The sequence below is a fragment of the Salvelinus alpinus genome, chromosome 5 (assembly GCF_045679555.1).
Source record: "Salvelinus alpinus chromosome 5, SLU_Salpinus.1, whole genome shotgun sequence".
Lineage (NCBI taxonomy): Eukaryota > Metazoa > Chordata > Actinopteri > Salmoniformes > Salmonidae > Salvelinus > Salvelinus alpinus.
The window spans coordinates 56,164,912-56,181,455 of NC_092090.1; the positions used below are offsets into that span (position 1 = coordinate 56,164,912).

Sequence of the window (16,544 nt, forward strand, 5' to 3'; positions counted from 1 at the left end):
TTACATACACTCAATTAGTATTTGGTAGCATTGCCTTTAAATTGTTTAACTGGGTTAAAAGTTTCAGGTAGCCTTCCACAACCTTCCCACAATAAGTTGGGTGAATTTTGGCCCATTCCTGACAGAGCTGGTGTAACTGAGTCAGGTTTGTAGGCCTCCTTGCTCGCATACGCCTTTTCAGTTCTGCTCACAAATTTTCTATAGGATTGAGGTCAGGACTTTGTGATGGACACTCCAATACCTTGACTTTGTTGTCCTTAAGCCATTTTGCCAAAACTTTGGAAGCATGCTTGGGGTCATTGTCCAGTTGGAAGACCCATTTGCAACCAAGCTTTAACTTCCTGACTGATGTCTTGAGATGTTGCTCCAATATATCCACATCATTTTCCTCCCTCATGATGACATCTATTTTGTGAAGTGCACCAGTCCCTCCTGCAGCAATGCACCCCCACAACATGATGCTGCCAGCCCCCTGCTTCAACTTGGGATGGTGTTCTTCGGCATGCAAGCCTTCCCCTTGGGCATTATGGCCAAACATTTCTATTTTTGTTTCAAATCAAATCAAAGTTTATTTGTCACGTGCGCCGAATACAACAGACCTTACAATGAAATGCTTACTTACAGGCTCTAACCAATAGTGCAAAAAAGGTATTAGGTGAACAATAGGTAGGTAAAGAAATAAAACAACAATAAAAAGACAGGCTATATACAGTAGCGAGGCAATAAAATTAGCGAGGCTACATACAGACACCGGTTAGTCAGGCTGATTGAGGTAGTATGTACATGTAGATATGGTTAAAGTGACTATGCATATACAGTATGCTGAACAGATAGTAGCTGTAGCGTAAAAGAGGGGGTTGGCGGGTGGTGGGTGGGACATAATGCAGATAGCCCGGTTAGCCAATGTGCGGGAGCACTGGTTGGTCGGCCCAATTGAGGTAGTATGTACATGAATGTATAGTTAAAGTAACTATGCATATATGATAAACAGAGAGTAGTAGCAGCGTAAAAATAGGGGTTGGGGGGGCACACAATGCAAATAGTCCGGGTAGCCATTTGATTAGCTGTTCAGGAGTCTTATGTCTTGGGGGTAAAAACTGTTGAGAAGCCTTTTTGTCCTAGACTTGGCACTGCTTGCCATGCGGTAGTAGAGAGAACAGTCTATGACTGGGGTGGCTGGGGTCTTTGACAATTTTTAGGGCCTTCCTCTGACATCCGCCTGGTGTAGATTGCATGCAGCTTAGCCCCAGTGATGTACTGGGCCGTACGCACTACACTCTGTAGTGCCTTGCGGTCAGAGGCCGAGCAATTGCTGTACCAGGCAATGATGCAACAAGTCAGAACGCACTTGATGTTGCAGCTGTAGAACCTTTTGAGGATCTCAGGACCCATGCCAAATCTTTTTAGTCTCCTGAGGGGGAATAGGCTTTGTCCTCTTCACGACTGTCTTGGTGTGTTTGGACCATTATAGTTTGTTGTTGATGTGGACACCAAGGAACTTGAAGCTCTCAACCTGCTCCACTACAGCCCCGTCGATGAGAATGGGGGTGTGCTCGGTCCTCCTTTTCCTGTAGTCCACAATCATCTTCTTAACCTTGGTTACGTTGAGGGAGAGGTTGTTATTCTGGCACCACCCGGCCAGGTCTCTGACCTCCTCCCTATAGGCTGTCTCATCGTAATCGGTGATTAGGCCTACCACTGTTGTGTCGTCTGCAAACTTAATGATGGTGTTGTAGCTGTGCCTAGCCATGCAGTCGTGGGGAGCTCCAGTGTTGAGGATCAGCGTGGCAGATGTGTTGCTACCTACCCTCACCACCTGGGGGCGGCCCGTCAGGAAGTCCAGGATCCATTTGCAGAGGGAGGTGTTTAGTCCAGGATCCTTAGCTTAGTGATGAGCTTTGAGGGTACTATGGTGTTGAACGCTGAGCTGTAGTCAAGAATAGCATTCTCACATAACTGTTACTTTTGTCCAGGTGGGAAAGAGCAGTGTGGACTGCAAAAGAGATTGCATCATCTGTGGATCTGTTTGGGCGGTATGCAAATTGGAGTAGGTCTGGGGTTTCTGGGATCATCAGACCAGATGAAATTTCTCCAAAAAGTACGATCTTTGTCCCCATGTGCAGTTGCAAACCGTAGTCTGGCTTTTTATGGTGGTTTTGGAGCAGTGGCTTCTTCCTTGCTGAGCGGCCTTTCAGGTTATGTTGATATAGGACTCGTTTTACTGTGGATATAGATACGTTTGTACCTGTTTCCTCCAGCATCTTCACAAGGTCCTTTACTGTTGCTCTGGGATTGATTTGCACTTTTCGAACCAAAGTACGTTCATCTCTAGGAGACGGAACGCGTCTCCTTCATGAGCAGTATGACGTCTGCGTGGTTCCATGGTATACTTGCGTACTATTGTTTGTACAGATGAACGTGGTACCTTCAGGTGTTTGGAAATTGCTCCCAAGGATGAACCAGACTTGTCGAGGTCTACAATTTTTTTTCTGAGGTCTTGGCTGATTTCTTTTGATTTTCTCATGATGCCAAGCAAAGAGTCATTGAGTTTGAAGGTAGGCCTTGAAATACATCCACAGGTACACCTCCAATTGACTCAAATGATGTCAATTAGCCTATCAGAAGCTTCTATAGCCATGACATCATTTTCTGGAATTTACCAAGCTGTTTAAAGGCACAGTCAACTTAGTGTATGTAAACCTCTGATCCACTGGAATTGTGATATAGTGAATTATAAGTGAAATAATATGTCTGTAAACAATTGTTAGAAAAATGACTTGTGTCATGCACAAAGTAGATGTCCTAACTGACTTGCCAAAACTATAGGTTTGTTAACAAGAAATTTGTGGAGTGGTTGAAAAATGAGTTTTAATGTCTCCAACCTAAGTGTATGTAAACTTCCAACTTCAACTGTATGTTCCACTCTGTATGGAAGGAAAAGAGCATTTGTATATATTTATGTTCCTATCTAATATGACAAAATAAATCTCCTTTCTGTAAACAGAATCTTGCTCAATATATCGGATTATGCTCTTATTATTGGAACTGCCATTATTGATTGTAAGCTAGACACAGTAGTTGCTCAATAAATGTTTTGAGATTATGCTGCGGGATTTAGAGGTAATTTGTGGTTTAGTACGGTACCCTGCGTCACAGCTTCATTGATCCAGACCAGCGCAAGTGGGAGTTAGAGCACTGGTTATGCTTTTGGGTCCAAAGGTGCTAATGTGTCTCTAACTGACAATGAATGGGCGACATAAACCAAATAGAAACTGATAATTGTGACTTCAACATTTTATTGAATTTAGAACAATAGTGTGAGAATTGCTATTCCTCTGTCCTGCACGCTCACACCTGGAAAAATACACTTATTTTTTGGTTTCTACTCGTGAGTATAACTTTTTTTAAACCTTTATTTAACTAAGAAAGTCAGTTAAAACCTCTCTGGGATAGGTGGGACGATTGCGTCCCACTTGGCCAAAAGCCAGGGAAAAAGCAGAGCGCCAAATTCAAATAAAATGATATAAAAATCAAACTTTCATTAAATCACACATGTAAGATACCAAATTAAAGCTACACTCATTGTGAATCCAGCCAACACGTCAGATTTCAAAAAGGCTTTTCGGCGAAAGCCTAAGATGCTATTATCTGATGATAGCACAACAGTAAACAAAGAGAGTGTAGCATATTTCAACCCTGCAGGCGCAACACAAAACGCAGAAATAAAATATAAATCATTCCTTACCTTTGACGAGCTTCTTTTGTTGGCAATCCAATATGTCCCATAAACATCACAAATGGTCCTTTTGTTCAATTAATTCCGTCCATATATATCCAAAATGTCAATTTATTTGGCTCGTTTGATCCAGAAAAAAACAGCTTCCAATTTGTTCAACGTCACTACAAAATATCTCAAAAGTTACGTGTAAACTTTGCCAAAACATTTCAAACTACTTTTGTAATACAACTTTAGGTAATTTTAAACGTTAATAATCGATCAAATCTGTTTTCAATACAGGAGGACAACAAACTAAAGCTACTTTTCTAGTCTTGCGCAACTCTCAAACAGTACACATAACGTTACACTGATTCAAGATGGCCGTACTTCTTCATTGCACAAAGGAATAACCTCAACCAATTTCCAAAGACTGGTGACATCCAGTGGAAGCGGTAGGAACTGCAAACAAATCCCTTAGAAATCTAGTATCCCAATGAAAGCTCATTGAACAGACAGTGACCTCAAAAAAAAAACATCTGAATGGTTAGTCCTCGGGGTTTTACCTGCTACATAAGTTCTGTTATACTCACAGACATGATTCAAACAGTTTTAGAAACATCAGAGTGTTTTTTATCCAATACTAATAATAATATGCATATCTTATATTCTGGCGATGAGTAGAAGGAAGTTGAAATTGGGCATGCTATTTATCCAAAAGTGAAAATGCTGCCCCCTATCCTAGAGATGTTTTAAGAACAAATTCTTATTTTCAATGACGGCCTAGGAACAGTGGGTTAACTGCCTTGTTCAGGGGCAAACGACAGATTTTTACCTTGTCAGCTCGTGGATTCGATCTTGCAAATGTTCTATTACTAGTCCAATGCTCTAACCACTAGGCTACGTGCCGCCCCAGTTTTACTTCCTAAAACTGTTGTTACACAAAGGTTTTTATTCTAAAAGAAACAAAAAAATTATATTATATTCCATGATATTCTTAAGATATATGTGTTGACTGAATATAAGCAAGTGATGTCTGCTAAATAATCAAGTTGATGGCGCAGTCATATAACCTCAGCACCTACATAAAGTTGAGTGACTCACTCATTCATGGCTTTGGATCAAAATAAATAAGTACCGATATTCTTTCTGGTCTTTAATAAAGAAATGTTTTGGTTAACCTGACCCGACCGGTCACGTTGTCCAGTGCCATTATGGGCTATTAGCAGGACAATAGACTCTTGCCAAGAAGAAGGGTAGGAGGAGAATTGTATCGTCAAATGTATTGCTTAGTTAGGTTGGCTGTATCACAACCGGCCATGATTGGGAGTCCCTTAGGGCCACGCACAATTGGCCCAGCGTCGTCCAGGTTAGGCCGCTGTAGGCCGTCATTGTAAATAAGAATTTATTCTTAACTGACTTGCCTAGTTAACGTTATACGGCGTCATATTTTCCTAACGGAAACCCTAAAGGTTTCTCTTGTCACTATAAGGGGTGCTGTTTCAACTTCGACATTTATTGTTCCCAAATTAAACTGCCTCGTACTCAATTCTTGCTCGTACAATATGCATATTATTATTACTATTGGATAGAAAACAATCTCTAGTTTCTAAAACCGTTTGAATTATGTCTGTGGGTGAAACAGAACTCATTCTGCAGCGAAATTCATGACAGGAACTGCGAAGGTCTGAAAACGAGGCTCTGTTCTCAGATCAGTTTAAAGCTCTGTATGTATCCTATGGGTCGACATGAACTGCACGCGCCTTCCCCTGGATGTCAGTAACCAATGAGAACTGGAATGGAGTTTCTACGCAGATCTCAGACCTTATAAAGCCCCAAGGAACGGAGGGAGCTCTCTTTTCGACGTTCGTCATGGCGCAAAGCAAGACCTCAGGATGGCATTTTGAAACGCTCAGTTATCGGCCTTAGATATATCCGTCTGTAATTTAATTCGATATAGGTGTTAGAAACATCATAACGAAGTTATTTTAAACCGAGTTATATCAGTTTATGCGAGTATATTGCGATTTTCGGAATTTCCTTAGTATTGCGTTTTGAACATTTGGGCATGTCTGCGCCACATAGCTATTGTTAGCTGCTAGTTCCAAAGTTGAAGAGGATGTTTTACAACCGAGCAACGATTCTTTTGGACAAAGGACAACTTGCCCAAGATTCTGATGGAAGCTCGTCCAAAAGTAAGAGCTATTTATGATGTTATTCCGTATTTATGTGGAAAAATGTAAAAGGATTTGTCCGCCATTAATTGCGGAACTAGTCTGGCTGTAACGCACACTGTATGTCTAGTAACGTTAATTTTAAAAATCTAACACAGCGGTTGCATTAATAACTAATGCATCTTTCATTTGCTGTCCAACCTGTATTTTTTAGTCAAGTTTACGATTATTTATCGATTAGATTAGGTGCCTCTCCAAGATGGCGCAGGCCAGAATGCATGAAATGTTGCTACTGATCACATTGTATAACCACGATTTGTGCTGCTAAATATGCACATTTTCGAACAAAACCTATATGCATTGTGTAATATGATGTTACAGGACTGTCATCTGATGAAGTATATCAAGGTTAGTCAAAAATTATATATATTTTGCTGGATTGTTACGATCGCTAACCTTTGCTACTGGTAAACGGCTTGTGTTTCCGGCTATTGTGGTAAGCTAATATAATGCTAAATTGTGTTTTCGCTGTAAAACACTTAAAAAATCTGAAATATTGGCTGGATTCACAAGATGTTGGTCTTTCATTTGCTGTACGCTGTGTATTTTTCAGAAATGTTTTATGATGAGTATTTCGGTATTTGACGTTGGTCTCTGTAATTATTCTGGCTGCTTCGGCACTATTTCAGATTGCAGCTGCAATGTAGAACTGTGATTTATACCTGAAATATGCAAATTTTTCTAAAAAAACATATGCTATACAATAAATATGTTATCAGACTGTCATCTGATGAAGTTGTTTCTTGGTTAGTGGCTATATATATCTTTATTTGGTCGAAATTGTGATAGCTACCTATGCAGGAAAAAAATGGTGGGAAAAAAAAGTTGTGTCTTTTGCTATCGTGGTTAGCTAATAGATTTACATATTGTGTCTTCCCTGTAAAACATTTTAAAAATCAGAAATGATGGCTGGATTCACAAGATGTGTATCTTTCATCTGGTGTCTTGGACTTGTGATTTAATGATATTTAGATGCTAGTATTTACTTGTGACGCTATGCTAGGCTATGCTAGTCGGCTTTTTTACTGTGGGGGGTGCTCCCGGATCCGGGATTGGGACCAATTAGAAGTTAATTAAACAAATTGCATAGAACCTAACACCTCAAAAAAGTCATAACATGGGTATTAGTCCATCGCCATTATGAGAGTTCTGCACCACAGGGGACCTTGGTACTTTTCAGCATGTGCTGTGGAAATGCCCGGGGCTGGTTGAATTCTGGAGGAAAGTCAACGATGTCATCTCTGTACTTACATATAAAATTCTGCTATTAGATCCAATAGGGATGTTGCCTTGTGATGACTCTGATTTGCATGTGCACTTCTCATGGCTCCAACAGTGTGTGTAGCGAAATGCACTCTCTCATTAACTTCTGTGTGTGACCAATACAATTTGATTTGGTTGTTAGGAACCACAGCTGCTAAGAAAATGATTGTAGAAAGGTGGATTACACCTCATCAGTTACCATTGCAACAATGGCTGCTCACATTTAAGGAAATTGTACTTATGGAGCTCTCCACGGCCAGACTCCACAGGCCCAAGGTGTTCACGCTGGACATACGGAAAAAAGCAGCAGCGGACATTTCTGAACTCTTAAACAACGGGCCTTTACACCCATGAATGTGTATCAATAATGTGTCACTATTTCTGAGGATATATGATGTATTGTTCAGAAGATGTAATAGAAATTTGTTTTTATCTCATGATATATTTTACATGCTATCAGAATGTCTTTTGGGCGTCTCTGGACAGGAACGGACCAGCAGACTTGACTACTTCATCTTGTGCCATCCTTCCCGGAGGGCTGTCTGTTCTAACATGCAAAGGTAAATCTCGATGTCATCATCCTCCGTTAGCTTGATAAAAAATTGATTGGGATGCGATTCAGTCTGCGTTTCTCCTCGCAGCTTCTTGACTTCCTCAAGCAGGCAGACATTCTGTAGACACTGTTCTTCCAGCGTTCGTTTGTGAAAGTTCTGTTGCGCCCGAACGAATTGAGCTATCAACTCGTCCATACTGATACTGCATAAACGTCAACCCTGGTCTGACGACATTGTCAGAATGCCTGCATTCTCCACCACTTGTGGCAGACCAAGGGGTTTGATCGAGACGTTTACACAGATCGGTCTCATCCAGGAGACCTCTCCTGGAATACCGCCTTCTGGGCTCCGGGGAATGTTGTCTCCTCTGGGATAGAACACAGAGCACCTCGTTTCTAGCAGGCCGTGAGGACGTCTATCCAGTAACAACCTCTCACCACCTCCAAACCTCCCGTGGCTGCCCTCCTGGCAGCTTTATGGGCCCCGCAAGGCTGATGAGCAATCAGCCCCTTGATTACTCACCAGTCTCAATCAGCCCCAATTAGTCTTGGCCGGAGGACCCATCGAGACCTGGCACGTCCAGCAGAGGGAGCCAACACCGCGTGATGTAGACTCTGTCTGTCACCAGGCCTCAATGAGTCTCCCCCGGTGGCTTGTCCGCAGTACAATACAAAAGATTGCTTTTCTTCCATCCAGATGCCCAGATATTTATAAGCGGGGACATGTTTAATGGGGGCACCATCCAATGGACATATGCATAAATCATCAGATACATTTTTACCTGAATTGGAAAATAACATCCCTGCATAAAGTATCAACTTCACTTCAACAAAGGCTTTCTGCAAGGAAATGAAGGCAGACTGGGGCTCCAAAAGAGCCTGGCCAACCGTGGGGGCAATAGCATACACAACTGTTTCCAGAAAGCCTTTGTTGAACTGAAATTGGTACTTAATACAGGTCAAAACAAGTATATGTTATTTTTCAAAACATTTTTTTTAAATGGATGGTGCCCACATTGATCGTGTCCCCTCTGGGCATCTGGATTGAAGAATAGCTATCTCTTAAAAAGCATATTGATAAGTTAGTTAAGAAGTTGAGAATAAAAATAGGCTTCTTTAGAAATAGGTCATGCCTCTTCGCTAAATAGCAAAAAGCAGATAATTCAGTCAACATTCCTGCCGGTTCTAGACTATCTACACTGAGTGTACAGAACATTAGGAGCACCTTCATAATATTTAGTTGCACCCCCTTTTTCCCTCAGAACAGCCTCAATTCATCGGGGCATGTACTACAAGTTGTCGAAAGCGTTCCACAGGGATGCTGGCCCATGTTGACTCCAATGCTTCCCACAATTGTGCCAAGTTGCCTGGATGTCCTTTGGGTGGTGGACCATTCTTGATACACACCGGAAACCGTTGAGCATGAAAACCCCAGCAGCATTGCAGTTCATGACACACTCAAATCTATGTGCCTGGCATCTACTAACATACCCCATTCAAAGGCAATTCAATGTTTTGTCTTGCCCAATCACCCTCTGAATGGGTGATTGGGACAATCCATGTCTCAATTGTCTCAAGGCTTAAAAATCCTTCTTTAACCTGTCTCATCCCCTTCATCTACACTGATTGAAGTGGATTTAAGGATTTAATAGGTGATATCAATAAGGGATTTGTATTTATTAGCAATCCCCATTAGCTGCTCTTCCTGGCGTCCAAACACATTAAAGCACTTACATTACATATAAAACAAAAGATAAAACAGTACATCATATAACATTATTAAACCACTAAATATCTACAATACAAAATGTACAATAAAATATGTATAATACCACCATACAACAATTTTACAATGTATGCGTATGTCTGTACTGGTGTGTGTGTCTTCACAGTCCTCGCTGTTCCATAAGGTGTATTTTAACCAGTTTTTTTTATCTGATTCAACTGCTTGCAACAGTTAACTGATGTGAAATATAGTTCAATGTAGTCATGGCACTATGCAGTACTGTGCGCCTTCCGTAGTCTGTTCTGGACTAGGGGACTGTGACGAGACCTCTGGTGGTATATCTTGTGGGGTATTCATGGGTATCTGAGCTGTGTGGCAATGGTTTAAATAGACTGCTCGGTACATTCAGCTTGTCAACACTTTTTACAAAAACAAATGATGAAGTCAATCTCTCTTCCACTTTGAGCCAGGAGAAACTGACATGCATATCATTAATGTTAGCTCTCCGTGTACTTTTAAGGGCCAGCCGTGTTCTGAACCAATAGCAATTTTCCTAAGTTTACTCAAAGCCAGCGGCATGGCGTTAGTAAATATTGAAAAAATTAAGGAGCCTAAACTGCTGCTCTGGGGAACTCCTGAATCTACCCGGATTATGTTTGAAAGGCTTCCATTAAAGAACACCCTCTGTGTTCTGTTAGACAGGTAACTCTTTGTCCACAATATTGCAGGAGGTGTAAAGACATTACACATAAGTTTTTCCAGCAGCAGACTATGATCGATAATGTGAAAAGCTGCACTGAAGTCTAACAAAAAGCCCCTACAATCTTTTTATCATCAAATTCTCTCAGCCAATCATCAGTCATTTGTGTAAGTGCTGTGCCTGTTGAATGTTTTTCCCTATAGGCGTGCTGAAAGTCTGTTGTCAATTTGTTTACTATGAAATAGCATTGTCTTGTATCTGCTCAAACACCATTTTTTCCAAAAGTTTACAAAGGGTTGGCAATTTGAGCCAGTAAAGGAGACTTTACTATCCTTAAGTAGGGGAATAACTTTTACTTCCCTCCAGGCCTGAGGGCACACACTTTCTAGTAGGCTTAAATTTAAGATATGGCAAATAGGATTGACAAATAGGAGGGACAATATCGTCCGCTATTATCCTCAGTAATTTTCCATCCAGATTGTCAGACTCCGGTGGCTTGTCATTGTTGATAGACAATTATTTTTTCACCTCTTGCCCACTCATTTTATGGAATTCAAAAGTACAATGCTCATCTTTCAAAACTTGGTCAAATATACTTGGATGTGTAGTGTCAGAGTCTGTTGCTGGCATGTCATGCCTAAGTTTGCTTATCTTTCCAATGAAAAAGGCATTAAAGTAGTTGGCAATACCAGTGGGTTTTGTGATGAATGAGTCATCTGATTCAATGAATGAAAGAGAAGAGTTCCCAAAATGTAATTTAAGGTGCTCCAAAGCTTTTTAATACCATTCTTTATATTATTCATTTTTGTTTCATAGTGTAGTTTATTTAGTCACATGATTTCTTAATTTGCAGTATGTTTGCCAATTGATTGGGCTGCCAGACTTATTTGCCATACCTTTTGCCTCATCCCTCTCAACCATACCATTTTTCAATTCCTCATCAATCCAAGGGGATTTAACAGTGTTTACTGTCATTTTCTTAACTGGAATAAGCAATTTCATAAATGTGTCAAGTGCAGCGTCTGGTTGCTCCTCATTACACACAACAGAGCAGCAAATAGTATTTACATCATCAACATCTGACCTCTTATACAATATATTAGGCCCAGCCTTTGGAATTTTGGTTTTCCTAGATATGGCTACTATATTGTGATCACTACATCCTATGGATTTGGATACTGCTTGAAATCAAATTTCTGCAGCATTAGTAAAGCTGTGATCAATACATGTTGATGATTTCATTCCTGTGCTATTTGTAACTAGTGGGCAGCTTGATGAAAGCCAGTCAATATTTAAAACACCCAGAAAATATACTTCTCTGTTGATATCACACACATTGTCAAGCATGTCACACATATTATCCAGATACTGACTGTTAGCACTTGGTAGCCTATAGCAGCTTCCCACAAGAATGGGCTTTATATGAGGCAGATGAACCTGCAGCCATATTACTTCAACAGTATTTAACATTAGATCATCTCTAAGCTTTTCAGGAATGTGGCTCTGAATATAGACCGCAGCACTGGCATTTCTGTCTTTTCGGGTAGATGTCATAGCCATATATTACTACCACTGTATCATTACAGGTATTATCTAAGTGAGTTTCAGAGATAGTCAGAATATGAATGTCATCTGTTACAAGAAAGTTATTGACTTCATGAATCTTGTTTCTTAGGCTACTTATGTTAATATGGGCTATTTTTAGCACTTTTCTTTGTTGCTTGATTGTTTTTAATGCTTAACTTGGGAGCTTATCAGCTCATGTTATTTACATTGGAGCTGATAGTGCACGGTCAGTCATTCCTGTAGAGTATCTTCTGTTTCCAGAAGGTGTCAAAGTTATCTATAAAATTGATTCCAACAGAGCTACAGTAATCTTTTAGCCAGATGTGTAACGCCAGTAGCCTGCTGAGTCTTTCACACCTACTGCCCAACAACGGTACCGGACCAGAAATGATTGGCCGCTTTTTGGAATCTTTCAATGCTAGAATCAGTTCTTTAAAATCTATTTTCAAAAGTTCCTAGCCCTCCTGATGTTATTTGACCCCACATGGACAATGACAGCGTCAACTCCCAAGCATCTGTTGTAGAATGGTCGGAAGCAGCCTTGTAATGTCCTGTACTTGTGCTCCTGGGTAGTACTGGGAACCAAGATTTTTCTCACCATAGAGCTGCCGATGTTGACAGCTGGTGAAAGCTGGGGAGGTCCGGCTGTTCTTTCGCCTATAGTTGTTTAAAAGACCCCTTGAGGACCGAAGGGTGGTGGGGCCCGATGGACCAGAGCCGGATGTAGTATATGTGGTAGAGACGCCCTGGGCTGGAGACAGGGTAGAGGATGAGGGAGCAGGAATCTCCGGAAGCAGGTGGGCGAAACTGTTGGTCAGCAGGATGGGATTCCCTAAACCCATTTCAGCCCCATTCACCAAAGACCTCTGCCTTGGGATCATAGCTTTCACTTGGATTCACTTGGTTAGTCTATGTCATGTTTTGTACACTCAGTGTATATGAATGCAGCTGCCACTACACTAAATTGGATGCAAAATGTTCAGTACACATCACTGCAGTCTGTATCAGAAAGTAGGATGGCCCTCTGAAGTCTTGTACAGTAAATCGATGCATTGCTCTCTTTTTGTTTATAAAGCTCTCTTGCAAACTTCCGCCGTACCTTACTTCATTGTTAAAAATGTGGGAAATTATATTTTATATAAATACAGTTGCTTAGAGAAAGAGATTGTTAAAAAAAGAAAAAAAGAATTTATGGGTCAACATTTAAGATTCTTATGAATAAAGTAGTGAAATGTTCAATATTTGGTACCATATTCCTAGCATGCAAAGACTACATCAAATTTGTGACCACAAACTTGTTGGATTCATTTGCAGAAATTGAATGTAATGTGTCGTGTCATTTTGGAGTCACTTGTATTATTCGCAGATAAGAATATAATATGTTACGGGTATACGGGTAAGAGTCTACTTACATTTTCAGATATACGTTTCTAATTTAGTCAGAAAGTAATTGTTATTGCAAGTTAAAGCATACTGTTAGTTAGCTAGCGTTAGCTTGCTGGCTTGCTAGCTAACGTTACGTGTATGATCTGTGTAGTAATATTATTAGAATCAGAAATCCATTTGCATTGCTAGTTATAGCCGAATGTTATCTAGCTAACATTGAACCTAGTTTGTTAGCTTTAGCTACCTGCAGATTTATACTACAGCTGTTTGTATTGGTAGTAGTATGAGTTGCGATTATTATTTAACCTTTATTTAACTAGGCAAGTCAGTTAAGAACAAATTCTTATTTACAATGACAGCCTACTGGGGAACAGTGGGTTAACTGCCTTGTTCGGGGGCAGAACGACAGATGTTTACCTTGTCAGCTCGGGGATTCGATCCAGCAACCTTTCGGATACTGGCCCAACGCTCTAACCACTAGGCTACCTGCCGCCCCATTACAGTTTATTATTACGGTTCATTGTTTAGCTAGCTAACTACATGTCGAAACAAAAGACTCCACTTTGGCCGGGTTATTACATGACCCATCAAATTAGCCAGGTGTGTCTGGGGGTGATTACGGCCGTCTATTGTATTTCATGAACATGTGTACATGTCTAGAAAATAGTGACCTATCCACTTAGCTAGATGTAGCTGGGTGATGGTTATAGCATTTCCTTCACATGACCCATCAATTTAGACAAGTGTGTCGGGTAAGCATCATCTAATAATTATAAAATATTTATAAAATATTTTTAGCTGGCCACTTTCTGTTTTTGATATTGCTACTATGCAAGTAACCACTTCACTTTACCATTTACACCTTCTGTATCCTTTGCATGTGACAAATAAACGTAGATTTTATTTGATATAGCGTGTGTTTACCACATGGCCTTACGTGAATCCTTAGAGATGAGTGGGGCTAAGGCTTAAGAGGGTGTGAACGATGATGAATGGGTGTAGACAAAGAATAACTTTCCAGTAAGTGTACCAAAACATTCAAGGGCCATTCTCAAAAGTGGGGTTACAAGTTTATCAACTTTCAAAGCAGAATTACTTTCCCATTGTTCCTCAACTACAGTATATGATATTCCATTGTCTAGCTCGTCTCTACATTTATCCAATGTAAAAAGCACTATTTTAAATTTTGCTTCATAAGACCGAATCAAGGCGGCCGGTCACAAATACTAAACTTTTGACTACTTAATTTATAAGAATCTTTAGGGCTGTCAACTTTTATCCTACCGTTTACCCTACCTTGTTAAACAAAATCTCTTCCTCTGCAATTGTGTCAGTATAAAATAATTTCTCTATTTTGTTGCATAAAATATAGCTTAGTATATTAATTATTGATTTTATACAGTCATTATTGCTCATAATTATCAAGCATTTCAATAATGTTGGACCCCATTGCTTCTGTTTTACCGTTTAGAAATTGTATTTATTTAACCAGGTTAGTCTCGTTGAGATAAAAACTAATCTTTTTCAAGAGAGACCTGGAAAGACCTTTATGTATCTAGTTCACAGGTGTGAAGAAGTCATAATTATTTAGACAAATTTACATATAGTGTATCAAAGTAGTCAAAAGTGTAATATTTCTACAAACTCGGATGCATTTGCAGTTTTTGGGTTTTTGGGTTATGTTTTGCCCAATAGTAACTGAATCTTAAATCTAAAATGCTGGAGTATAGAGCCAAATTAAGTCATTTTAGCTTCACTGTCCAAACACATGGAGTAAATACATGTATTTATTTTAAGAACTCAGTCAGGGTGTCAATTCACTGTTGAGAGTTAGAATAGTATAATACACAAGGCGGTTTTCCTCTTCTCACAGTGCCTTCAGAAATAATTCACACCCCTTGACTTTTTCCACATTTTGTTGTATTACAGCCTACATTTTAAATTGACTAAATAAAGATTTTTGGGGTACTGGGCTAGACATAATAACCCATGATGTCAAAGTGGATTTTTTTTTTTTTTGTATTTACAATTAAAAATGAAAAGCAGAAATGTCTTGAGACATTCAATCCCTTCATTATATAATATGTTGCATGGAGTCACTCTTTGAACAATAATAGTGTTTAACATGATTTTTGAATGACTGCCTCATCGCTGCACCCCACACATACAGATAATTGTAAGGTCCCTCAGTCGAACAGTGAACTTCAAACACAGATTCCACCACAAAGACCAGGGAGGGTTTCCAATGACTCGCAAAAAAGGGCACCTATTGGTAGATAGGTTAAAAAAAATAAAGCCCAGTTCTGTGCATGAAACAGCCAGGGGGAAAGGTCATAAAACACTCACTCTCTCTCGCTTTCTCCCATACACACACAGTAAAGAATCTAAAGTGAGAACACTCCCTCTGAATGCTTTCTACTCACACCCCAAATCGAATGACTGTGTATACTGCCATAAACACCCTAGCAGCCTGCCTCTCTTCAATCTAAAGGCCCTGTCAGAGAACATTATAATCAGAGCTGCTGTTAAAACTCATAAATAAACTGACTAAATGCCTGTGATGCTCAGAAGGCAGCTCAGTCAGGGAATCCAGGTAGTGTGTGTGTGCGCATCTGTGCTGCATGTGTGTGTTTAGATAGGCCTTACCTCTGCGAATGCTGCGTCTCAGTTTTCCACAGAAGGCGTCAACACGAGGCAGCTCCTGCCCTTCTGTAGTGGGGGAGGGACTCTGTTCGGGGTAGGACAGAGGTAGGCAGGGGGGGAGGGGGGACTGGTCTTGGGGGGTCTTGTTGCCACCTGGAGGGGGCGAGGAGGAGGTGGGAGGGGGGGAAGTGGTAGTGGGGGTCTGGGGGGTAGGGTTCTGGGGGGTGGGGAGGTGGAATGTAGGGGTTTGGGCTGAGGTTGGACTACTGACAGCGGACTGAGAGAAGGAGGAGGGGATAGAGTTAATGTTAGTAAGGTCCAGCCCCCCCACCCTAGCACTGATGGGAGAATGCAGAGAGAGTTTGCGTGTGCGGACAGGAGAGGAAGTGCGGGAGGAGATGGAGAGAGGACCGGAGAACTTGCGGCAGAGACGGGGGGACTTGTCATTGGTGTGATCACCACTTCGGTTGTTCTGGTTGGTGGCAAAGAACAATTCCAAAGACCTAAGAGAGAGCGAGAGAGAGAGCGAGCGCGAGAGGGGGAAAAAATCTGTCAAATTTGCATTGAGTCATTGTGAGGAAAGCATGAATTGAGTGTTTTGAGACAGGAGATGCTATTATCATCATCATGCCAGACAACTGTGAACAGAACCATCAGCACTACAGATAGATCTATAACTCAGCCTGAGTGGAAAATGGTAAAATAGGTTACATGAAAGACCATGCAAAGATGTTGAAGAAAGGAGTGAGAGTGGTGCT

At 40.7% G+C, this 16,544-nt stretch overlaps 1 protein-coding gene across 4 annotated transcripts in view; it reads right to left on the reverse strand.

Moving 5' to 3' along the window:
• Positions 1 to 16,544, reverse strand: part of LOC139576367 (ras-specific guanine nucleotide-releasing factor 2) — a 244,912-nt gene that overhangs the window by 102,317 nt on the left and 126,051 nt on the right. For all 4 annotated transcript variants that reach the window (XM_071402412.1, XM_071402410.1, XM_071402411.1 and 1 more), the window contains one exon: positions 15,790 to 16,289. In XM_071402412.1, coding sequence (XP_071258513.1) covers positions 15,790 to 16,289 — 500 coding nt within the window. The remainder of the gene's footprint in view (positions 1 to 15,789; positions 16,290 to 16,544) is intronic.